Source organism: Hetaerina americana, unplaced genomic scaffold (assembly GCF_022747635.1).
Source record: "Hetaerina americana unplaced genomic scaffold, ioHetAmer1.1.p SCAF_3, whole genome shotgun sequence".
Taxonomy (NCBI): domain Eukaryota; kingdom Metazoa; phylum Arthropoda; class Insecta; order Odonata; family Calopterygidae; genus Hetaerina; species Hetaerina americana.
In genome coordinates this window covers 53,531,784-53,558,876 of record NW_027286874.1, presented here as the reverse complement: position 1 = coordinate 53,558,876, position 27,093 = coordinate 53,531,784, and the positions used below count along the sequence as shown (strand labels likewise).

Genomic DNA, 27,093 nt, shown 5'->3' with positions numbered 1-27,093 from the left:
AGGATAAGTCCTAGGAAAAACACATTTGTGAAATGTATGGAATGGGAAATGAAAAGTTAGGATTCATGAAAAGGATACCTGGAAATTGTTATGGGAGGGTCAATGAGCCACCTAGAATATGCTCGGACTGCAGGTTTATGGGATCCTCACCAGGCAGAGCTAGCTTTGGAACTAGAGCGAGTAGATTGGCTAGGTTTGTGAAAAGTTGTTATGAACATGGTAGCAGTGTCACGGCACTATTGGAAGAATTAGGATGGGAGCCTCTACACACGTCCTTTCGGGCGGTTCCGGGCTATTGTGTGGATGCCGATTAATTTGGTGGTTTTTGTGTTTGTTTTTTCCCGGGTGTGTATAGTTATTTTGCCAATTCTGCCAGCTAATAAATTGCTTTATCAAGCTTGAATTTCCTGTAAAATCATTATCCGTACGAAATAACGATGTAAAATCATTGCCATTTCATAACATCGAACAGGTCATGACGCGTAAATTTAATTTATTTATTAGCTTGGAGCAAGTTTGTATTTTTTCTATCCCATTTTCGCTAATTAACGAACCTAGTGGAGGTACCTGCTGCTGTAATGGAAAAACCGTACTTTCAGCAACTAATTTTTTTAGCTGCAATTCACATTTATCCAAAATCACGTAGTTATAGGATGTTGTCCAAACGCCAGCTCCCAGACTATCCTTTGGGGTTTCCCAGGGTACTGTGCAGATTTAAAGGTGCACTAGATATATGAGATTTAATGTCACTTTACATCAGGAGGTTGACGGCGAAGCTTTTGAAATCTTAACTTACTAATTATAGGGATTCGTAGATGCTCTGCTCTTGATATGGGGTGGAGGGAAAGGCTACGGCGGATAATCGACTTCTACGAATAAAACTTTTCCTTGACGAAAAACCGCCCGAGACTCCACTCATGTCTGAGCTTTGGATTCGCCATTTTCCGACGGTTTATTTGCCCTCAGTTCATTAAGCTGGCTCTTGATACGGTTCGGTGCATTCGGCATCTGGGCATCCAGCCTCTCCATAAATTTTATTCTCACGGAAAAAAAGGAAGTTGATCTACGGAAAATCCAGGAAGTCGAATATTCCGTCGCCGGGAAGTCGATTCAGGGCATATGCAGACTGCATAAGGGAAATAAACGCATTAATTCGTCGCACTTCTTACCATAACATCATGTTAAATTCTCTGGCCGACCATGTTTAGAAACTAGGAAGCGCGTCTGCCTCTTGCCACGAACTCCATCAATTTTTTGTGATATTTTGCTCGGAGAAGTGCCATCCCTCTGGCGTACAAATACATGGTGTAAATACTTTCACCTGAGTGTTTGCGGGCTCCTCAAAGCTTTTCACCCATCAGCGACTTTCCAATCGGCGGAGCACATTTGAGCTCATGTGCGGATAAAGTTGCACCTGCCACGTTCCATTTGATTTCCCTGTCAGCAGCTCTTCTGTCTTACAACTCTAAAAAACTCTAAATTAATTCACAGGGAGTGAGTCCCCATTCATTAATTTGGTTGGATTTCTTAGCGACAACGAGGGAATTATTATTGCCCTACATTGCATTGGCATCTGGAGCTCCAGGATAAGGGAATAGGGGTAAATACAACCACTGACAGACATCTACATCTACTTAATACCCCGCCAGCCACCGCAAGGGCGTGTGGCGGGGGGAGTTAGGACACCACCCGTAATTTAGAAAAGAAAAAAACCCGCATGCAAAAACCACAAATTCATACATCCATAAAAAACATGGCATACATTCATGCAAGAAAACTTACACCCCACACACATGCAAACACTCAAACTACAACTTACACACACATGCACCTGAAAGTATACCTAACATATTTGCAATGTTTAATTTTGTTCCGACTTGTAAATTCAATGTTTTTAATATTTCTAAAGTGACTTCGGTTTCTTACTGTTATGATTTCTGATTGTTCGGGGAAAGAATGAGTATTTGTATCTGTCTGTACTTGAATCTATCTCTCTTATTTTATCTTTGTGGTCTGATCTACCTAAGTAGTGTGGGGCCATTATAATTCCTTCAGTGTCATAGCTAAACTCTTTTGTTCTGAACCTTTCTAAAAGTCTAAGCTTCGCTTGTTCTCTCCGCACTTCAGATAGATGTACTCGAGCTCCCCACGCATGATACATATTTATAACAATTTCCGCCCGCTACTCGCCCTTGCGGCGGCCTGCGAAGTATTGTGTAGATATATGTATATGTAGAACAAAATAAGTCTAACCACTTGTTCATACCCAATTCAAAAAGCCAGTAGTTAAAATCGTCACTCGAATACATCCATCATTGAGTGGTGTGCATACTTCATCTACTTCTACGTAATACCCCACGACTAGCTGCATGGACGTGTGGTGGGGGTGTTAGGTCGCCAGCCTTGCATACGTATCTCCAACCTCCACTTCTGCACAAACGTAAGGTTGGTCATGCAATGGAACAAAGTTAATTGCAAGAAAGAAGGTAGTTACATGCAACAGTATTCAATAAAAAGATACAAACATCCAAATCATGCTGTAGCGCTGTTAAAAAGATGGGGCTATCAAATTAAAAAATAAATGCAGGATATCGCAAAATGTATGCACTGCCAATTCTAATTATCTCTTCCGTGATTGCTGTCATATCTATTTCGATCGCTAATGTTACCAAGAATAAATGATATTTTGAATCTATCCGTTTTACGGTCTCCCTGATTTTACGTACGTGATCTCATCTACCATAGTATAAGACGGCGCCTGTAGTATATCTTTAGCACCCTCAGATGAGTAACCTGCTTCAACTGTGCGTAGTAAATTTAAACTGTATTTCAACCTTAGGTCTGTTTGTGGCTCCCATCCTGATTCTTCCAATAGTGTCGCGATCCTGCTACGATGATCATAAAAACTTTCCAAAAACTTGGCTGCTCTGCGGTGCACTCGATCTAGTTTCAAAATGATTAAGCTTACCTCATGAGGATCCCATGCATCCGCAGCATAATCTAGGTGGGGCATAACTAACTCCTTAATCGTCTCAATATAATTCCCAGGGATCCTTTTTATGAATCCTTGGAATAGCATATGAATCCTTGTGGAATAGCATATGAAAACTTTTCATATGCTATTTCACCAATTTCACGAATATGCTTTCCTCAGGACATATACTTGTCTATCGTTACACACAAATATTTTACCTATTCTACGTTTGTTTTGTTGGTTCCCTCGGTGGTGTGTTTTCGGGTAAAATACTCTTCCTCCAAAAATATATCGAAGAATATTAATTAAATTTTTAATTCTAGCTCCCATGTCTCTCACCACTTTTGGACCGAGACATGGGGAATAGCCACAAAATCTAGCAATACCATCCGCGTAATTTAAATGTGGTCAAACTAAAGTGAAGTAACACCCCTCTCTTGTAATGTTACGTGACTCACGATGTTTCCAACGACTTGCTAGGAGATTTCCTGCGACTTAGTGAAACTAAACTGGGTGTCACAGGTTAATCGGTTCTCTTGTAAGCCATTTGGAATGTCTTTTAACTAAGTGACTGCGAGATGTTGGATTAAAAATCAGGTTTAATTCCTCTCTCGCTACGCAGTTGGGGAAGAGTAATTGAAACGCGATCTCTATTTCCCAGATGTGATAAGTTTGTAAACACTAAGCAACATCCTTAACGTTTTTATTGCCAGGGTTATTTATTAATATATGTGGTCAAGTATTGTGTGTAACAAATTGAGTAGTTTCAAACGTGATGTGGTGGATATCGAACATATATATATATATATATATATATATATATATATATATATATATATATATATGTATAGATGTAGATTTTTAAACCAAAGAAACACTAAGAAAGGACCCTCACATATGTAGTTTTAGCAAGTTCAGTGTCCTTTTTTGTGTTTCTATGGTTTAAAAATCCACATGTGTTTATATGTGTGTATATATATATATATATATATATATATATATATATATATATATATATATATATATATAAACACAGATTTAGATTTTTAGAATATAGAGACACAAAGAAAGGACACTCACAATTTGTTATTTGATGTTTCGACAGCACGGCTGTCGTCTTCAGAATCTGATTCTGAAGACGACAGCCGTGCTGTCGAAACGTCAAATAACAAATTGTGAGTGTCCTTTCTTTGTGTCTCTATATTCTAAAAATCTACATCTGTGTTTTTATATATTTGTGCGTCGCCGAAGAGCGTTCCATTTCGAAGATATTATATATATATATATATATATATATATATATATATATATATATATATACACACACACACGCATATTCTTTGTTTCATGATGAGTATCTTTTATTCAGGTTGTTCAGACCTAATATTAGAACCCACAATGTTGCGTATAATCAACTCCAATGGAAATTAAATGTGTGTTTTTAATCAATGCTTAGTGCTTAATCTTATCTAGAGTAATATATTTCTCTTGTTTGTTAACTCCCATATATTTTCATAAATAACCTCAATCGAAATAATATCTATGATTCGGTGACCGCTTTCCGACAAAATACCAAATTTGAAGGCGATTAATGTATGTTAGCCAAAGGGCTGGCGATGACGTGTGGGGACCTGTTCAAGATAACCTTTTAGATTTTCTCGTGGTTTTTTCCACCCTGGGGTGTATGAGGTGCTTGTGCTCGGGCATCAGCGAATGGCAGCTGTTGTTGTTGCCACATCAACCTTCAAACGAATCTCCAAAAAGGGCCAGGAATGAGGCGGTTAAATAACCTGCCGTCCTTGAAACTCCTCGTTGATTCCCATCACGTGCATTGCCTATAGGATAACAAAGGTTTCGCTTTGCAATTCCATTGGATGTTTCGACTCTCAAGTAAAACAAGTTTCCATAGGATAATGGCGTTCAGCTCCGATAATTTTGACTAATTCGTTTGGAGGGTCTTTTTTAAACGTTTGCGAGTTAGAGAAATATGGAATCGTTTGAGACCAACTTCTCGAAAGCGTTGACGGGAAATATCACCTCAGCTTTTAAGGAGATAGAATTTTGAATCGGGCGAAAAAAGAATGAGCAATCTTGTTTCCTTGGAGGTGGAGTGAATGTTGAGTTCTCCTCCTACGAGCAGTTAGTAAATTGCATCATTTTTTTTCTTTGACGGTAGGGGTAAAAACATTTTTGAAGCAATCACACGATGGAGACCCGTTTGTCATTATGGCTATCTTGAACAAAATTTTCAGGAATCACTTCCCATTCTGCCTTACTCTCATTGTGTCCGTTTTGAATCTTAGTCCTTTTTTGCACGCCATGTATAAACTATATATCGCCAAACGGTGCATAACAGAGGGTACGAGCGCAAATGTGGTGAGATGAATTAATGGCTACGGTTTTTTTTAATTATATGGGTCTCTTCGCCCGAAGAACGAAAAAGGCTCACTTGCACGCGGAAAAGATAACATACACAAAAGAATTAATGTTTATTAGCATAATTCAAGTGATGAATCAGACTTTATATTTGTGCACATTATTATCGTTAATCCGTCCCTAACTCTATATGTCTCGTATACGTCCTGGCATGTAGCTCCTAAAATCATATTCGTAGACCGATTGGGTAGTTCAAGCAGTGCTTCGAATTATTACATATACATCTGAACGCTTCACTAGCTGAAGAGAATGTGAATTAGAGCTGGCCTGTGACACTTCCCTTTGCCACATCCGAAATTACCTCAACTGTATCACCGTTACCTGCAATACACCTTTATTTTGAATTGTCTTCCTCCAGCCTGTATACAAATTTTTAAGTTATTCAGTAGTTTTTTCCTGAATATTTTCCCCTCATTTTCCTGAATCATTTCCTCTCCCATATCCTCCCTTATCACGTATCCTTCCCACCTGGTGCTTACACCCCTGCCATACACTTTTTTTGTAGATCGCGGGCTATATATGTCGATTACTCCCTGGTTTGCACTATGGCCGAGCTCATGCGTTTGACCCGAAGGGTGTCCGACCAAGGATGGGGATCGCCCCCGTGAAAAACTTCCTCGAATCCTATCCCTGCCGTGAGTTTGGGAGCCGATGTTCATTACGGAGCATTTGTGAGCGCCGCTGAATACCGATTGCACTCGGGCGAAGGGAGCGGGTGGCCTTTCGTCCCGGGCTGAAAATCTCCCCCGAATTCCGAAATAATTAGGGTGGGGGGAGAGGCTCCGCCAAAACGTCGAGCCTTCTTGTGCACACTTCCGTGAGAGGACGGGAACCATGGAGGCGAGGGGAGGGAGGCCGCGGGAGGCGAGGAGAGGATGGGTGTGATGGCGGAGGGATGGGGAGAGGAGGAGGCCTCTCTGCTCCCCTCCATTCGGTGCTGGGCGAGTCGTGGGAGGAAGAGTTTGTTGTTCTGAATGTGTGCCGCGTCGACTTCGGGTTGTCCTCAGGCGGGCACCGACCTCGCTCCCCGCCCGCTCTTCCCATCCTCCACCATACCAAGCCCCCACCCTCCATCCCGACGGCCGCTCCATACCCTCACTAGCTCCTCCCAACGACTCTTCGCCATTCGCACTCCCTTTAAAACTCAACCCCCCCACTCTACCCTCCCCTCCTCTTCTAGCCCGTGTTGCCTTCGGAGAAGAACTTTCCCTTCTCGGCCGTGTATGCCTCAGCGCTGCGACCCGTCCTCCCCTCCCCCCCCCACAGCTAGTAGGCGGCATAAACACAAGCCTCCCCTCCGCTCTCCCGCATCCTCTCACACCCTTTCTCCTCCGAACCGTCCCTCTTTTCTATTCACTCGCTCGCTCCTTGTGGGACTTCGCGCGGTCAAGGGGGAGAAGAGAAATATAAATTTTAGCGCCGTTTCCTGTGGGCTGTTGAAATGGAGGAAGGAACACTTGGGGTCTCTCCCTCGTCCTTGGAATACTCGGGCGCCCTTTGTATCTAGCTCAAAAAATAAGAGAACTGGAACGTGCCACAAGAATACTCCCCGTTCGGAGCGTTCCCTACCCTCCATTCGCCTCCCCCTTCAAGGGCTCAGAGGAAGTCGCCCTAGCATTAGAATTGTTTGAAATACAGGTTATATTCTGTATTACAGTGAGTCTAATCTATATACGAGTCTAATATCTCGTATGTCTGCAAACATTTCCGAAGATCTACAAAGATCTGTATAATACCATGCCAGCCGCAGTAAGGGGGCGGGTAGTGGGAAGTGATGGGTCACCAACCTCCACTATCCCAATCATAGCACATCTATGAATGTATTAGTTTGATCAAGGCCTGAACAAAGTTAATTGCGCGAAAGGAGGTCTTACATGCAACTGTATTCTACATCTACATCTACATAATACCCCGCAAGCCGCCGCAAGGGCGTGTGGCGGGGGGTGTTAGGTCACCAACCGTAAAAAGGAAAAATACCACATGCAAAAAAACAACACGGAAAACCACACCCACAGCAGCGCACACACTCATGCAAAAATCCCTCCATCCAATACCCATGCAAACACATATACTGCAAAACAACTAAAAAAAAATGCACCCCATGATGCAGCACGAAAGCCATCCTACAACACGGAAGCCAGGACACAACAAGCAAGAAATTGAAACATCACTACCACATGAAAATGCACCACGAAACACTCTACCCCCAAAGAGTCTCTAAATGGCAGGGAATGCGACCCAACGTTGCAGGTAGCAGGAATTAGCCCCCGCGGAGAGGGACGAGGGATTGAAAGGGAAACTTAAAAACAGATGAACGGAACACGAATGAGGTCATTCGGAAAGAATGGGTTATTATAGCAAAACACATAAGGTTAGTGGAAGAGCATGCATTTAAATACAACTAATTATTTTTTAGACGCTGAGGGTGGCAAGTGGAATTTTTGCTATCTATAACCCTGCAGTTGCTATCCCGTATTGTCCGTGGGAAGAAGGAGTCCTTGAGTCGGCTAGTTCTGGCATCTATTTCCCGAATTTTATATGCATGATCCAAGCGACTAATGTATGTAGGAGTACGAATAATTTGCGAGACCTCGGTGCTGAAACATGCGGATCTAAATTTATTTAATAATTTCAATCTTGCATTAAATCGTCTCTCAGCCAATGATTCCCACCCCAAATCCATGAGCATTTCGGTGACGCTTTGCGTTTTATCGTAGGATTTTTTTACAAAACGGGCTGCCCGGCGTTGAACCTTTTCAATTTCCCGAATGAGACCTTTTTCACTCGAATCACACATGCTGCATGCGTATTCTAAATGAGGCCTTACAAGAGCGTGGTAACAACGTTCAGTAATTCAAGTAATAGTAGTATTTAGGGGAGGCGACCGACAGCTGAGGTCATTTGCGCCATAGGGGATGGACAGGATAGGATGAAGGGTGGAGAGAAACACGGTGTCGGCATTAGCCTACCCTTTACGAAAGGCGCCTAGGGGTCCGCAGCTTAACGTCCCATCCGACGGGCGGCGTACTCATTCAAAGTACCCTCCACAAAGCACCTCAAGTAGGGATCGAGATACCTCTGTAAAATATTCAAGATGGCCGGGATTTGAACCCGGGCCCTCTGGGTGGGAAGCCAGCACGTTAGTCCCCGCACCATCTCAATCCCCGAACTGTTTTCAATAAAAGGATACTTATATTTAAACCATGCGGGAGGAGTGTCAAAAAGATGTGTATATTGAAAAGAAAAATATGCAGGATATCGACAAAAAATATATCTTGTCAATGCTAATTATCTCGTTCCTGCCTGCGGTCATATCTATTTTTGATCTCCAATGGTACGAGGAATAAATGAAATTTTCAATTATCCGTTTTGCTAAATACCTCCACGATTTTACTAACGTGATTTGATCTACCATAGTAAGACGTAATATGTCTATAGCATCTTTTGATAAGTAATCTGCCTCAAATTTACGCAGTAAATATAACTTGTATTTCAACCTACGGCCAACTAGTTGCTCCCATCCTAATTCTTCTAATAGTGTCTGGACACAGCTACCTTATTCACAACAAATGTTAATAAACCTAGCTGCTCTTCGTTGCATTCGATCTAGTTCCAAAACCAAGCCTACCTCAGAAAGCCCCTTGACCCTCTTATTACAATTCCCAAGTATTCTTTTTATGAATCCTAACTTTTATTTGTTATTCCATAGATTTCAAGAATATTTTTTTCCACAGGAATGCCCATAATTGTCGTCACATCCAAATATTTTGCCGGTTCTACGTTTGTTAAGTTGGTTTCCTGTGGTATGATGTGTTTTCAGGTGAAATACTCTTCCTTAAAAAATGTATCGAAACACGTTTATTCAAATTTAATCCTACTCCCATTTCTCACACCACTTTTGGATTCCATTTAGGTCATTAGATACCTTATCTTCATGACTGGATATTTCCTTATAAAATTCGCCAAACAAAGCCACAACGCCTGCCACCCGCTTACGTTCGGGTTCGATTAAGAAACAAAGTCGCAGAATAGCATCCCCTTATTCAAAGCACAGACCCCGATATAATTATTGGGACAGAAAGCTGCTTATCCACTGATATTGTCGACAGTGAAAATTTCCCAAAAATCTTTTCTATTTGTAGAAATGACGGAACAAATAGAATCGGGGGTGGTGTCTTTATTGCAGTCAAAAATTCTTTCGTCTGCAGGGATTAGGTAATTCCAGGTAATGGTTTGGAAAGCGTTTGGTGTTCAATTAAAAGTCCTCAATCCAACTAATTTATGTGTGCGCATTTAACAGACCGCCAGTTGATACACGCAATTCAAGGCTAGAATTAGATCAGCAAATCTATGGTTTTTTATCCCAGCACAATGATCGCAACGTTATAATCGGTGGAGATTTCAATGTCCCATCTATTGACTGGAGCACTATAGTTTTAAAACGGGCGGTTGAGACAAATATATCTGTGAATCGCTATTGAATTCTTTTACGTTGAACTCATTGAATCAACTTGTATCTTCACCAACTAGGGGCGATAATATTCTTGATTTGTTAGCAACGAATATTCCCGAAAAAGTCTTAACTAGAGAAACTATAAACGGAATTAGTGACAGGGCAGTAAAAGGGACCTCTTTTATTCCTACTTTACGGTAACGACATTAACTCTGTAGTCACTAGTAAGGTACGTTTATTTGCCGACGATGCTGTGGTTTACCGTGGTATCAGTGATCCTGAGGACATAGCAGCTTTGTCAGATGACCTTTAATGCTATACAACGCTGGTGCAACAGTTATTAGAATTAAACTAAAAAAAGTACCTGATACCTGTAGATTTAAGATGTCATTTTTTCTACGAACGATAGGGATCGTGGGGGATCGAGATGGTGCGGCGGCTAACGTACTGGCTTCCCACCCTGAGGGCGCGGGTTCAAATCCCGGCGGTGTTGAATATTTTTCAGAGGTATCTCGATCCCTACTTGAGGTGCTTTGTGGAGGGCACTTTGAGTGAGTACGCCGTCCGTCGGATGGGACGTTAAACTGCGGACCCCTTGGCGCTCTTCGTAAAGAGTAGGCTAATGCCGACGCCGGGTTTCTCTCCACCCTTCATCCTTTCCTATCCATCCCCTATGGCGCAAATGACCTCAGCTGTCGGTCGCCTCCCCTCAAAACTACTACTACTACTACTACTACGATAGGGATCGTGATAAAATTGTCCGACCGCGGTAGTGTCATGTCCGCGTAAAAATTATTTTGGTGTGTATTCACCCACTGCCACACACCCTAGCGTTGGCTTGCGGGGTGCATAAATAAAAAGTCTTTAATCCAACCCCGCATATTTTCATCTATGCTATATGCTTCTAACTTTGTAAGTAGTTGACAACCTTAGTACTTAGGGGTTTGTCACTCTTGCAAAGGAAGAAAAAATATCTGCATCTGTCCGTGACGCAGCCTATTTCTCTTGTTTTATCTTTCTCTTTGCCGACCTCACTATACATTCGAGCGGACGAAGGTTTTGGGTCCATGTTGAGTGCCAAGGGAGAGACAGACTGACCCCCAAACTTCCCTTCGTCATTGTTTAGGTCTGTGAGTGCAATGTGGCAACGCCGACGCGTCTCGCACGCGCCGGGAGAAACAGCCAAAGCCTGCGATTTTCCAGTACATGCTTACTCGTCTTATTTTATTTCTTCTTTCCACCAGTCTCACGAGCGCTCGCATACAAATGTTGCGATTTTGCTCATTCGCCACTTGCAAGTGCGTATAAGAGTATTCCAAAACGTGTGCGAGGCTCGAATGTTACGAGGAAAAGTGATGTCGTCAGGAGACGAAGAGTGGAGCTTTTTGTTATTTATCGCGACGTCATTTATCGATTTTGTATTCTAGCAGAATGCAATGATGTTCCTCTCCCATGTAACATTTACATGTTTCCTTTTCTCCCTCTTCCAACTTGTTTCTTGTGTCAAACTATAAATTGGGTCCAAGCAAGTCCATATAAATTGGGAGCGTAGAAATTTCGTTGCAGATCGACTTCTTGAGCATCTAGTATTTTTAGTGCACTGCAGGACACCGCTAGAGTGTGTGGCAGGGGGTGAATACACACCAGACTAATTTGACCCGAATATGACCCTGCTGCGGTCGGACAATTTAGCCTGATTCCTTATCGTTCGCGGAAAAAAATGACATCTTAAACCTATCTGCCCTACACTTGATCTCTATAATTTTATTGACATGATCTCTCCTATCGAAGTGTAATGGGGGTAATAATACATTTTCAACATCATTGCTTAAGAGACATCCTTCCAATTTATGCAAGAGATTTAATCTGTAATTTAGCCTTCGCTCCGTTTTACCCGCGAAGTTTGACGCACATGACACTACCGTGGTCTGACAATGTTATTTTGATCCCCTATCGTTCGTGGAAAGAATGACATCTTAAATCTGTCTGTTCTACACTTATTCTCTCCAATTTTATTAGAATGATCATTGCCACGTAATCCATTTACCACACACTTAATGTCTCTAATTTTATTAGAACTATTATTGATTGGAACCAGCTGCCTCGAGGTTTGTTTCAGCCCTTTCAATCCATGCATGTGGTATTTTTCCTTTTACGGTTGGTTACCTAACACCCCCCGCCACACGCCCTTGCGGCGGCTTGCGGGGTATTATGTAGATGTAGATGTATCCAATTTTAGGAGTTTTAAGTATAAATTTAAAGTAGCCACTGGGTGATAAACATCATTGTAGTTATTAAAATATTATTTTTATGTGATGTGGACGGCATTTTGTATGTGACGTGGAGGTTTTTTTGTATGTGATGTGAAAGTGTTATTGTGTGTAAGAATATTTTGTCTCCTATCGGTTTTTCTAGTGCGTGCATGTATGTATTTCTCGTTGTAAGAGTGTGCATTGACCAAACGTGACCGTTGCCACCAGGAAAATCGCGTAATTGCAACGTAATTCTTAAATAAATAAATAAGTACCAGCGGTATGTAACATTTCTCTTCAACCTTTTCATCACATATACCCAATACTCTTCTAATAAATCCTAATTTTTTGTTAGCTTATCCACGTATTATCCGTATATGTTTCACCCAGGAGAGATCGTGAGTCGGGGTAACGGTATCCCTAGGTCGTGCGAGGGATGAGCGAGTTCTTGAAGGTATTGTAACAGTGTCTTGTCTCTGTTTTTGTGTATCGGTGATCGAATTTACGAGAATGATTTGTTACCATAATAATTCGATTTATGTCGCAAGAAAACAAAGGAATAAGGGCTGGAGAAGTTCAAATGGATTTTCTGGAGGGCGTGAGGTCTCATTCTCCACCCCTGAAAATGGTGTAGAGTGACGCTTTCAAAATATTCACTTGCGCAATATCTTTCCTCTAATAGTCGATCCCTTTCACCTAACGTCCGTTTCGAATTGGTACGTTTCCCAGAATGATGCCCCGAGGAAATTCCACCGCTGCCTCCCCCTCTCCTGCACCCGGTGCCTCGAATAGTAAAACCCTCAGTCATGAGGTTCGTTCGCTCGTGGCCCTGGGCCCCCAACTCTCCCCCTGGAGGCCCCTTGGGTCCAGCCGTCCTCGGCTCCCATGCCTTCCCCTCCCTATTTCTTTATCTCTCTTTTCCTCCCTCTGCCTCGCTCCAAACTAGCATGGGGGGTGGTTCCTTTTCAAACGCCACTTCCTTTCTCGACTGCAAGAGTGGAGGGGTTCCCTTTGTAAACAAGGTTGCACTCACTACCTGCTTCTTTTTTTTCCACCTCCGTGCAGCCCTCACCCATCCAGTTTCCCTCTTCCCCACCCGAGGTTGGCGAAGGCCTGAGAGTTTTCTCCATCGGTCTGGGTAGCCTCGCCTTCATCTTCCTCCTCCTCCTCCCATTCCCGCTTCCTCTTACTCCAACTCCCATCGTCCTCGCTTGTTTTCATCGCCCCTTGTCCTATTGCCATCTGCAGTTCCCATGCTTTCTTCTGTGAGAGAGTTTACGTTTCATAAAAATTCTTTGCGAATGCATCCCGTGTTTTCGCATTTTTTTCCCCGGTAGCAGTTTTTTTTCAGCTTCGTTGGCTCGTCTGGATGGTCTCGCACTGTTGAGGCGGTGTTTAATTTCCATTAATTCCCGCCACACGTCCTTGCGGCGGTTTGCGGGGCATTATGTAGATGTAGATATTAATATAAAATACATATTTCTATAACATTTTCAATAATATTGTTTATAATATTCTCTCTAATATATTCTATGGTATATTCTGTAGTCTCTTCTGCAATATTTTCTGTAATACTTTCTAATTTAGATAGTAATGTGATGAAAGTTCATGATATTTGGATCTCAGGCGAGAATAATGTTCGAATTGATACATTATTTCTAGATTTATCAGGTCGTCCGACTAAGTTCCTCCTTGGAAGTGTCTCCGTAAGGTGGGAAGCTACGGGATTGATAAATTTATCATACACTGAATTCGTCAATTTTTAACAGTTCGCGAGCAGAGGGTCGTAATAGATGGCCTATAATCCGACAGAGTAAGCGTCTCATTTGGTGTACCATAAAGAAGTGTTATCGGTGTGCGTGTTGTTCCTTTTATGCGTTAGTAACCTCAATTTTCTGGTTTCCTGTAAACTTCCTCTATTTGTAAACGATGTAGTGGTATATAGGGAAATATCCAGTCATAAAGATATGGTATCAATATCTGACGACCTAAATGCGATCCAATAGCCGTGGAGCTAGAATTAAATATTAATAAACATGTTTTGATAATTTACTACACAATACTAATTTAATCTACACAATGCCCCGCAGACCGCCGCAAGGGCGTGCTGCGGTGGGTGTTAGATCACCACCCGTAAAAGAGAATAAAACCACATGGAAATCTACAGCCACAGAGGGGAATGCGATATTCATGCAAAAACCTTTTTAGCTTACATGCATGCAAATACACATGCTATCAACTAACATACACATGTACCTGCGAATATACCATGTGTCTACGCAAAGTTTAATCTTGTCCTGACTTGTAAATCTACATCTACATCTACTTAATACCCCGCAAGCCGCCGCAAGGGCGTGTGGCGGGGGCTGTTCGGTAACCACCCGTAAAAAGGAACAATACCACATGCAAAAACAACAACAAGAAAAACTACACCCACAGCGGCGATCGATGATTTGTATCTATCTGCACTGGAATCTATCTGCACAAGTTGTAAGGAGAAGTCAGCCAGATCCGCTCTTTCTTCACGAACAAGAATGGATTTTGAGGGATGTTGCGAAGTGAAGACAGCTAAAACTTGGCGTTGCAGATTTTAAGAATCCTGGCCGGAAGGGGGATCGCTATAAAACACCCGCGCTTCTTTTAGAAGTTCGTGGCATCAACTAATACCTCCCCACTTTTGATCCCTAATTGACGGAAACCTTGCGTAGTTAAATGGCGTCCTTCCGTCTGTAGCTTAGATGGCTCCCCCGACTCCTCACATAGCTTGAGACACTGCGACCTTCAACCCCATTAATTTGAAATGCGAAAAACGCTTAGTTTGAAAATGTGCAATATGTACACTCTTTTGGAAGCTGGATGTTTTCTGACGACGCCGAGGGAAAAGTAGGCTTGAGAAAGAGACCTATCCGCTCGAAAGCCTTGAGAAAAAGCGAAGAGGGAGCGCGAGTTAAAAAAAGGAAGACGAGAATGGGACCGCTGAGGAGGGACAATGGGGATGAAAGTGGGACTTTCTGGCTTGGTCCTGTGGGGGAGGGTTAGGGAAGGGGCGGGTGGAGGGGGACTAAGGAAGGAAATTAGGGCCGCGGGGCGAGGGTCCTGGAAAGCCTTCAAGCGAGCAGGGTGTGAGTGTAGGACGGAGATTTTAGGCCGGGGGTGGGATGCAAGGGGCCGAGGGATGGCTAGGAGGGGAACCTTCTGGGAGACTGGAGAGGGCGGAGGGTTCGGGCTGGGAGCGAGGGACGTGAAAGAGAGGAGAGGTAGCCAGCGAATGTGGGTTTGGAGGGAGGGAGGGGAGGATGGCTATGCATGTAGGTTGTGCTCGGAGAGGATGAATAAAAAGAATTGGTGGAGACTGGGCGCCCCAGCCCGGGAAGGGTCGAAGCGGGCTCAGGGTTGAGGCAGGTAGGCCTGGCGGGAGGAAGGGAGGGCCTGGCGGTTGGGGTCAGGAGTTTCTTTCAGGGGAAAGGAGATAAAAGTGTTTGGCTTCCAGCTCACCTGACGCCTTCTTCAGGGAAAGAGCCGTGGTGTCGTCGCTCTCGGATGCCTTTCGCGAGGGCGTCGCCTTGGTCATTCTCCGCTACCCCCCCCCCTCTCCCAAATAAAGCATGGTATTAAATCGCTTCATTGTTTCTGAAGACGTACTATTCCCGCAATACCACGGCAAACTTATCTACTAGAACAAATTTAAAAAGTCGCTGAGAACAGATTATTAAATTACTAATAAGGGGTCACGGATAACTTGATGTCTTTGATAACTCGCGACTGGAAGCTAGATCACTTAACTCCCATCCATAAAGGCGATAGAGTGAAATCCACCGATATCTTTAGCATCGATTTCCTGTTAAATATTTGAACATATTACTACCAGTAACTCTATAAGATTTCTCGATAGTAAAGATATACTATGCCACAACCAGCACGGATTTAAGAGCAGATTTTGTTTAACCGAATTGGATCTTTTTAGACACGACATCCTTAGTTCAGGAGAACGCAACGCAAGTCGATGCAGTCTTTTTGGATTTCATGAAAGCCTTCGATCCCGCATGATAAATTGTTGCAAGGTTAAATTCTATGGTATCAAAGAAAACATGTTAAATTATTTAAGAGACTTCTTGTGATATCGCAAACGCGGGTATGTTAGTGGCTAGTATACATCTACATATACTTAATACCCCGCAAGCCGCCGCAAGGTCGTGTGGCGGGGGGTTTTAGGACACCACCCGTAATTTAGAAAAGAAAAAAAAACCGCGTGCAATAACCACAGAATCATACATCCACAAATAAAACATGGCATACAATCATGCATGAGCACTTACACCCCACATACACATGCACCCCCCTTACATACACATGCACCTGAAAGTATCTACATCTACATCTACATAATACCCCGCAAGCCGCCGCAAGGGCGTGTGGCGGGGGGTGTTAGGTCACCAACCGTAAAAACGAAAAATACCACATGCAAAAAACAACACGGAAAATTACACCCCAGCAGCGCACACACTCATGCAAAACTCCCTCCATCCAATACTCATGCAAACACATACACCGCCAAACAACAAAAAACTGCACCCCAGGATACAGCACGAAAGCCATCCTAAAACACGCAAGCCAGGACACAACAAGCAAGAATGTGAAACATCACTACCACATGAAAATGCACCACAAAACACTCAACCCCCCAAGGAGACAGTAAAAGGAAGGGAATTCGACCCAACGTTGCAGGTAGCAGGAATTTCCCCCCGCGGAGAGGGACGAGGGATTGAAAGGGAAACTTAAAAACAGATGAACAGAACACGAATGAGGTCATTCGGAAAGAATGGGTTATTATAACAAAACACATAAGGTTAGTGGAGGAGCATGCATTTAAGTAGAACTAATTATTTTTTAGACACTGAAGGGTGGCAAGTGGAATTTTTACTATCTATAATCCTACAGTTGCTATCCCGTATTGTCCGTGGGAAGAAGGAGTCCTTGAGTCGGCTAGTCCTGGCATCTATTTCCCGAATTTTATATGCATGATCCAAGCGACCAATGTATGTAGGTAGTAGGTAGGAAAGGTAGTAGGTAGTAGGTAGGAAAGTATACCTAACAGCTTTGCAGTGTTTCACTTTGCTTCGACTTGTAAATTCAATGTTTTCAATATATTTAAAGTGACTTCAGTTTCCTACTATTATGATTTCTGATTGTTCGGGGAAAGAATGAGTATTTGTACCTATCTTTCCTGGAATCTATCTCCCTTAGTTTATCTTTGTGGTCTGATCTACCTAAGTAGTGTGGGGCCATTATAATTCCAATGATATAATAAGTATATATTGCATGTACGTTAAAATGGGTTTTCAATTCCAATGCGTCTCTATGGCATGCATTTTATTTTTTGCATGTGGTTTTTTAATCTGTTTCACAGCTGGTGACCTAACTCCCCCTGCCACACGCTCTTGCGGAGTATTGTGTAGATGTCCTAAGTGTATAGGTACTTATTGGTTAAGGGAGTACCATGCAAGCCCAAGCAAGTACCTTGGATACATACCTAATCCAGGTACACTTCCAAGTTCACTCTTCCACTTGATACTCTACCAAGGCATGAGACGTAATGGATGCGGGTGCTTCGCAAATGCCTTCACTATAATGAAGGATCTCAGGTTTCCCCGGCGTATGGTATTCAATAAGTTCTCTCGGGTTTCCACCGGGTCAGGTTGCAGTACACCGACGTTTCGATGGCTGACTCTGCCATTGTCTTCAGGGTGAAGTAAGAACTTCTGCATCTACATTTGATTAGTACCCCGCTAGCCGCCGCAAGGGCGTGTGGCAGGGGTGTTATGGCACCACCCATAATTAAGAAAAAAACCGCATACTAAGCCACAAATGTATACAGTCCACAAATAAAGCAACGTGTACATTCATGCAAAAGATCTTATAACCCACACCCATGCAAACACTCCAACTACCTACCAACGTACACACGCACCTACAAATATACCTGATGCCTTTGCAATGTTTACTTTTGTTCCGACTAGTTAATGCAATGTTTTTAATATTTCTTCAATGACTTCGACGACTCCGATGATTCCTGATTGTTCGGGGCAGGAATGAGTATTCATATCAATCTGTTGTGGGAACTATCTCCCTTATTTTTTCTTTATGGTCTGATCTACCTAAATACCCTCTCCGCGGTTGTGGGGGGGGGGGGGCGCCCGCTACCTGCAACGTTCAGTCGCATTCCTTGCCTTTCACAGTCTCCATGGGGGGGAAACCGTTTTGTGTAGCATGTTCATGTGGTGGTGGTGTTTCGCCTTCTTGCTTGTTGTGTCCTGGCTTACGCGTTGTTGGGTGGCTTTCGTGCTGCATCCTGGGGTGCAGTTGTTTGTTGGTTAATGGCATGTGTTTTCATGAGTATTGGATTAGGGGATATTTGCATGTGTGAGTGCGCCGCTGTGGGTGTAGTTTTCCATGTTGTTGATTTTGCATGTGGTATTGTTCCTTTTTACGGTTGGTGACCTAACACCCCCGCCACACGCCCTTGCGAAGGCTTGCGGGGTATTACGTAGATATTGATGAAGTAGTGTGGGATCATAATTATTCCTTTAGTGTCATCGTTAAACTCGTTTGTTCTGAAAAAGTCTTAGTCTCGCTTGTTACTTCGTATTTCATGTGGGTCCCAGCCTAAATCTCATAAGAGACCTGTAACACCTGTGTTCTTATCATGTATATTAAGAACAGAAGAGGCCATATTACCCTTCCCTGGGGGACGCCCGAAGTTACATCTCTATCCGTTGAGCACGACCTATAGATCGCTACAACTTTTTTTGGGATTTGGCAAGAAGTCTCTAATCCAATTAATAATTTTCTCATTGGTACCATAGCACTTGAGTTTGTGTAACAATTTATTGTGTGGGATTTAATCGAAGGCTTTTTTGCAATCTTTGAATACTGCATCGGCTGTTGTTGTTTTCTCCCGATCTGAGTAAATCGTGAAAGAAAATACCTAATTGTGTTTCGCAAGATCAGCTCTTCCTAAATCCGTGCTGGTTGTGGCTTAGTATATTCCTACTATCAAGAAATCTCATAATGTTAGTGACAAAAATATGTTCTTATATTTCACAAGATATCGATGTTAAAGAAATGGGTCGGTAACTGGTTGGTTTATCCCTATCGCCGCCTTTATAGATGGGAGTTATATGGGCTACAGCTTCCTTCTAACGATTTTAGAAAAACAATTTATAAAAACGGGGCAATGTCTTCATATCTTATGCATTACAACGGTGCAGCGCTGGCTGTACTCGGCAAAAACATTCACGTGCCTCACAACGCGGTGCCTGAATTTATCTGTTGCATTATCTGATTGAGCATTACGGTTTTGGGGGTGTTGGCTTCCAGAGAAATTTCCATACTTCGCGGGGCTCGAGGGGGAGCTCGATGGGGAGGCAAAAAACAGCATGAAACATTCACGAGCGCCAAAATCCTCCCGATTAAATCTTCCCATGGGGCGGGGGGTAGAAACTAAAGGGGTTCGGTGGAGGCAGGGGGTCCCGAATCCGTAATCCGCATCCCAAACACCGCCCCACGTCATCCTCCCGCCGCATCGACTTCCGGTTGTTAGTTCCTACCGTTCCTCCCACATCTCCAACACTCGCAATCCGTTTTTTACTCTTTCTCACTCTCTCTACCTCCCTCTATCTACCTCCCTCTCTATACCTACCTCTTCCTCTCCCCGACCCGGGTTCGCATCATAGAGGGTACCGCATTCAGGTGCCTCTCCTTTCACCCTCCGACTCCCCCTCAACCCCCTCCTACACTCCCCGCTCCCTTCCTGGGTCACCTCCGCCTCCCTCTCGTCCCTTTCTCCCTCCGCCCTCTTCCTCGTTCGGACACCGTCCCTCCTGGATTCTCGCCACGCTTAAATGGCGGTGTGCTAGCGTATTGAAGTGATTGGGAGGTGGGGTTTTCCGAGTTAGAGACATCGGCCAGGGGAGGAAGGCCTTAAAGCCCGGAGTGGAGGAAGGGGGTTCCTCGATGTGGACGTGTCCACGGGCACGCAGGCCGCCCATGTGACGATAGCTATGCTCTCTCAGAGTCTGGTCCTCAATTTTTTGATTTATTATCGAGCGGTACGTCGGATTTCAATAAAACATGTGTCGTAAGCAACTGTCTGGTGGTAAATACATTCCTGCGGGGTAAATGAAAGTTTTAATGTCTCCGGGCGAGTCATCGTGTTCAGGGTAGGTAGAGTCTACCCTCCCCCCGCCCATCTCACTCCAAGCGATTGGAATTGCTGAATTGAACATTGCGTCAGGCGTGCTCTTGCAGCGGTTGAGCGCAGCGTCACAGGGTTTTTTTTTGCATTACATCTACACAATACTCCGCAAGCCACTTCATTGCTGGTGTCCTCAAGCACACCGCCACGCACCCATGGGCTGGGTGGTGGGGTGTTGTGTAAATTAAGTTTTACATCTAATGCACTTGTATGTTGTCCTTCCTGCATGAGTAGAATGCTACCTGATAATTAGTGACTGCGTTGCATGTGCGCCCGCCCTTTTTAATGGGTTTCCTTATCTGTCCTTCTAGTGCAATCAGTGGAATAGTTACTGTCAGTGTACCATTCGTAATTTTTGTTACAGATGTTGCATGAATGGTGTCCCTTCGCTCCTCTTCCCGTGCCCTTTCGGCGGATCACGGGGTCCCATGATTGGTGGTAGTATTGGAGTGGATGTTTTGTGGTTGGTGATCTAGCACCTCCTGACAGACTTCACAGAGTTATGTCCGTCTTCAACGAAATCAACCCTTATGCGGCTACTTTTTAACGTCTACATACTTAAGTCCCTGATCCATTTTGCCTTTTTATCGTTAACCCCTTAATATGTTATTTTGTGTATAGATTCCCCGAGAGAGGTATTAGTGGGGAAATTCTCCGACCGGAATACATTTGTGGTGTGTTGCTTTTATTTGTCGTCTCTAAAAAATGGCTAATTAAGACGTCGTCTTTGCGTAACCCCTGCTATTGCGCGAGTCCCCACTGACTAGTGATCTGATTGTGCGACTGTTCGATTTGTACGTAGCGTGTCATTGTTGTTTTATGTACTTTTGAAGGTGTAGATGCTTTGTCAGCGGTTGCATCCTATTCATTTCGAGCAGACCTGATTACAATGGCTGAATCAAATGAAGTATTTTTTGAAGCATGAAGAGATTTCGCATGGGTACCCATAAAGAGAACTTGCGAGCCCGACTAAAAGAGAACTCGTTTAATTCAACCGGAAACTGATAAATTATTTTAAATACTACAGGTTGAGTTCATATTTCTCATTTGTTTGAACGCATTTGGAGCGCGTATTTGGGTTCAATCGGGGAAGGTATGATATGAGGATCAGATAATATATTAAGAAGATCAAGGATTCAGATAATGGGAGAAGTAGATCATTTGGATTAACGAAAATTTTGTCCAGAGAAGATATTGTTACAGGACTACTTGAGATACTAAGCTGGAAGTTAATCCAGGAGAAAATACAGCAGGCAAGTGTAGTAATTCTAGGAATTGCAGGTGTTTAGAAAGGTCCAGCGCTCTCGTGTTCTATATTCGAGGGTATTATTATGATCCCACGCTATGTCGTCAGATTAGTCCACTCAGATAAAATAAGAGAAACAGACAACACCTGGCGATATAACTCGTTCTTTCTTAGCTAGCGATTGCTATTAAAGCCCAAGTTCAAGCACCCCAAAAATTGTAATCGGAAAACGTTATTGTTATCTGTCATTCCATTTGCGAACGCTTCAACTTTTTTCATATTATAATATTATTCAGCTGATAAGGGGTGTCTGGCATTTGTCCTCACATCTTGTCTGGCCTGCCCTTTTGGCAGGTCCCTGGAAGTGACGGAGGAGTTGAACATAAAAAGTGTTCTTTCATTAAAATATCCCAATAATAATAATAATATTTCTGTATCAGCGGAGTTTTGGAACGAGCTAATAGGCTTCTGAGATGTTTCCGTAACGCTCCTCCGAATATTTCGTTTTCCCTGTCTCATTGGGCCGTGATACCCTTTGACCGTCTTTCTTTCTGCTCTTATTTCTGTCGCTGCCACGCCTCAAAAACAATGATTACCCGCTCCGCGCTCATGTCCATCCAAGATATGGAACTTGAACTTCTAGAAATATGCGACACTTTCTTTTTGTGCGCATGATCCGACCCCGCCTTATGGGGCGTTTACTTTTCTGTCTCGTTACCGGACACAACAAGCTGCTTTTTTTCTCAATAACCGTGGAATTTTCTCGGATGGAACTCAGCGTTCACTATGTAAACTTTTAATATTTTTTAGTATTATTCACTGCGAATATTATAATTCACTGGATGTAGATGTTTTAATTTGACTAGCAATGAAGGTGCAAGGTAATCCATGGCGGTCCTACAAGTTCGTAATCAAGAACTCGGCGTAAATCTATTATAACTAGTTGAATTTACAGTGTCTGGTAAGTTACGAGTACGTACGCCTAATTAATAGTTTTCGCCGCGATCTTGAATGTTTTCTTTGAATTAATATTTGACCATATAATCTAGGGATGTGGATCTTCAGCTTTGCATGATAAATTAAAAACGCGAAAGTAGTCATAAAATATTATTTTTAATTGTCACCTAATCTCCTTATACTTGGAACGGATACACTTCAATTTTATGACGAATCTTGCCTTTTGGGATTCACAAAGGTTTTTACCGAAACACTTCAAACTAATGTTTAGGAGATTAATGAGAATTTAAACGAGGAGCGTTGTAAAACTAATCTTAGGTATATCTCTGTACAGGTTATTGTTGCAATGGCAGTAATTGTGCCAACAGTACCCAGTTTGGGATTCATGAATGTGATAAACGTTAGTAGAGGTCCATTGATTTTATTTGTGACATGATTGTTAATAATCGGATGAATGATATCCCAGTGGTTTGAGAACTCGTCCTCTAGAAAGGCGTTTTTATTTCCCTTTCGTATGATTCGTCTCGACAACCCCCCCCCCAAATTCGGTTCATTCAAGTTTCATAATTTTCTGAAATCGAGGAATTGAATGCAACTCAGGGTATTAAACTGACGTGCCCTAAGAGTGTGAATTTCACACACCTTAGGGCTTAATGCAAGGTTGAATCGACCGTCAGCCCTTAAACAACGTGAGGTCTGGTGGTTAGCATAATAGAGTTAACTGGAATCGTGAACATTTATTGAGCATATTCTTTCTCGCTTCTGTAGAGTTCGAACGAACTTGGCCGCAATCTCTTTTATCACTTGTGGAATACATAAGCGCATACAGAATTATCCATTCATCAGTGGTGCAGTCGTCATTTCTTCATAAAACTTCCAATTTGGACGACTGAGGTACTTAGGCTCTAAGATGAAATTAGGCTCTTTTCGAGCTCCCACCGCACGTTATTGGATTCTCACCCAAAATTCTTGTCTTCCATTCCCAGATGGCGAAGGTGCTAAAGGACATGAGACCAGGGGTCCTGCTGACAATGGTAAGTACACAATTTACTTGTAACGGTCCTTCGGCGCTGTACTTCCTTTTCTCTCCTTCCCCCGATGTAAACCTCGCCGTGATAACCTCCGCGCCTGACTACGATCCCCAGACACACAGCGAGACCCCACCGCCCTTCGCCCTAGCCGTCTCCCATAAACGCCGCCTATATTGTTTTCAAAGCCGCCCCACACCTCTCCCTCCCACGTCCGTTCTCCCCGCCCCCGCCCCCACGCTCGCCCTCCCGCCGCGAGGGCCCATGGAGCCCAGAGGGGGTGGGGATGGCGGGGTCCGATGGTGTCGGGCGGGGAAGGAGTTGTGCTCGTGTGGAGGGATGTGCCCGCCCGGAATGCAAGACTCCCACGTGTGCTATCGACTGCAAACACAACACGCTCTCTCTCTCTCCTCCGCTCTCTTCCCCCTCTCCGCCGCCATCCGCGCCACCCACTTCCGTCCCCTCACCCTGAATCCGAGGGATGCGATCCCGGCGAAAATGGCGCTATTCTGCTCGCTCGTCTTATTGATTTCGTTGACTCATCGGTAGGTGTTGTTTCCTGGTGACTTGTGTGTGCAGTTCCATTCCGTCCCCGTGATTGCACGCCTCCGTCGTTTGCTTCGTGGAGTGGGGAGGCGGAATGGCGGCCGGGGGGACTCTTGTGCGTTGGGTTGTGGTGGCGAGGGAGAGGCGCAAGGGTAATTCCGTTGAGGTTGTCGTAGGAACCCCCGCTCGTCGAGCCGCTCCGTGCGTGGGTGGAAGGCGGAGAAGTCCGCTGGGATAAAAAGAGACTTTTCAGGCGTGATATGGTGGACTATCATTATTAATTAAAAATAGCAATTTTCCAGAAAATAATATTTTGTGGAAAATGGCTATTTTTAATTGAGTCCGCTCGGGTTTGGAATGTGGACCTTAATCTCGTGTCTCCTCTATTCCATACGACACAGCGGTGTCAATGAATCAAGAGCGCTGTAAAAAATTTGGAAAAAATTTCAAGCGTTGTAAGTATATGGATGCTTCAACGCGCATCTTAGCACATCACGCAATAGCTGATCGTTCTCGACCGAAATTTAGTTGTAAATTTTAACCTGTCAAAGAGTGTGTGGCATAGCGATGAATCAGTGAAGTAATACGTAGGACCGTCGGAAGTATTCAGTAGGCCATTGAATGCATGCGTTGACACACAGCCTCAAAACAAGATTAAGAGTAATTGCAAGACTATCAAGCGTGCATTTTTTGTGACGTCGAGGATATTAATCTAACCTAACAGTACCGTAGGAAGGCAGAAAATAATGAAAAAAATGGCATCCAGCAAAATAAATGGATAAAAGGATTCGATTTTCCTGTAAATAGTCCGAGATTAAAACGGAAGAGGGACCAAATATTTCATTTGAATTTATTTCGTCTCATTTCATTTTATTTGAGAAATAAAATTTACGGAAAAATTCCATCGAAGTGCACTTGGTTCTACTTTGGACAATCTCTGGTTTTTATCGTTGGTCCTAAAAATCTGAGAAGGATGATCAATCATCTTTCATCGTTGCATCAACGCCAGAAATAATGTCGCAACCGCGCCAGCGTATTGATGGGTGTACAAAGTTCCGGATTCGGCCTGATAGACTTTGAATCATTTGGTGAAATGGCATGACTGCAATCATATGATGACCAGGTCTCTCGGTCAAATCCATATTCTTCTTCTTTCCGCAACCAGACGTGCGGAAATTCACGTTGCCATGTGAATAATCGGATTTCATATTTTTCGCGTTCGGGATAGCGTCTCGGGTGAATTTGAACCCATAATTAGGCATGGTCTTCCGTACATGTTTCCACCACTTTCTCCGTTGATCTGTTGGCAGAGGAACTCACGATATGGTTGTTGGCGTGTGCGATACGTGGTTGCATCGATGTGCGACGCACCATCAAAATCCTCATTCGGGCGTCTAACAATGTACTACATCGCATTGTGAGGTATATTTGGGCTCTACATCGACAATATAGAAAACGAATGTATTTATTCGATTATTGTCATCAATTTTGTGGATGGATTCTATGAGGATGAGAATATACACCCCGTAAAAAAATAATAATAATTACACGTCTTTATTGAGGCTCGCACGCATGCGTGCACACACACACACACAAACATTTGTGTGTGTATGTGTCTATATATTTATTTATTTATTTATTCAGAATAAGTCCGAAAACAGCGCATTCTGGCCTTTACATCGAACTATTAACAACGATAACAATGATCACATTTACAAACACCCAAACCCTAGGAGGAGGAAAACTCACCCAGGCGGGAATCGAACCCGCGACCCTTGGAATGGCAGACGAGGACGTTACCCCGCCGCCACCGGGGTCGGCAATATGTATGTATATATATATATATATATATATATATATATATATATATATATATATATATATATATATATATATATATACACATACATATATATATTACTAGCTGAATACCCGGCTTTGCACGGGTTAGGGAGAAACAATAATATAAATATACTATATAAATAAAAACAAATTATAAAGTACAATAATACACTACTTCATACAAATTTAAGAATCTTTTTTATTTAACACCTGTTTATAAACTACATTTTTTGTTTCATATCCAGGAGAAAGAATATATAAATTTTTAGGCGAACCTACTCTGGAGCAAGCAACAAAGTTGCCCGTGGCTAAAACATGGCGATCTTAGATCAACACCACAAAACTTTAAAGACTGTCCCTGTGATTTATCAATGGTAATTGAAAAAGCTAGCCGGACTGGAAACTGTAATCGTTTAAAGTTGAAGGGAAGATCAGTTGGGATTAGAGGTATCCGTGGAATAAAAATTATTTCACCTTTTCCTTTTCCAGTTAAAATGACTGCCTGGATTATATTTTTCATTAATTTTGTCACACACAATCGTGTCCCATTGCAGTTGCATTGCATCGAGTTTTGGTGGATCTAAATTTCGCAATAAAATGATTGGAGATCCTACTTTAAGTATAAGGCGATGTTGTGGCAATCCAGCTGGATCAAGTGAATTTAGGAATTCCGTTGGATAATTGACGGCTTCGTCAGCATCCACTACGGTATCAACCGATTTATATTCTATCACGTCTCCTGGCAGCATGGTTAGTATCTCCTTGTTAATTTCATTAACATCATCGTTCTTAGGAGCAAGAATGGCTCTTTCTCGCAACCATTCTAAATTTTTATAATTTTGATTAACGTTAGGATAGACTGCTTGTATCACATCGCGGACAGTTTTCACCAATACACATAAATCTGATGACAATTTTATCATACCAGATGCTTCAATAACTAATCTATCTTCTCCAATCTCCAAAAGTTTATTTGCAACATTTTGAGCATTCCCATCTCTTAAGAGGATTCGAATGTTTTGTTTAAGGCTAATTTCTTGGGCATGATTCCATAGAACAGAATGTTTTAAACAGGCATAAATTTCATCGGCTGGAGTCGATTTTG

General features: G+C 43.0%; 1 protein-coding gene across 1 annotated transcript in view; it reads left to right on the top strand.

Moving 5' to 3' along the window:
- Positions 1-27,093, top strand: part of Dip-C (dipeptidase C) — a 301,266-nt gene that overhangs the window by 37,251 nt on the left and 236,922 nt on the right. Inside the window, exon 4 of the mRNA XM_071587368.1 lies at positions 23,559-23,606. Coding sequence (XP_071443469.1) covers positions 23,559-23,606 — 48 coding nt within the window. The remainder of the gene's footprint in view (positions 1-23,558; positions 23,607-27,093) is intronic.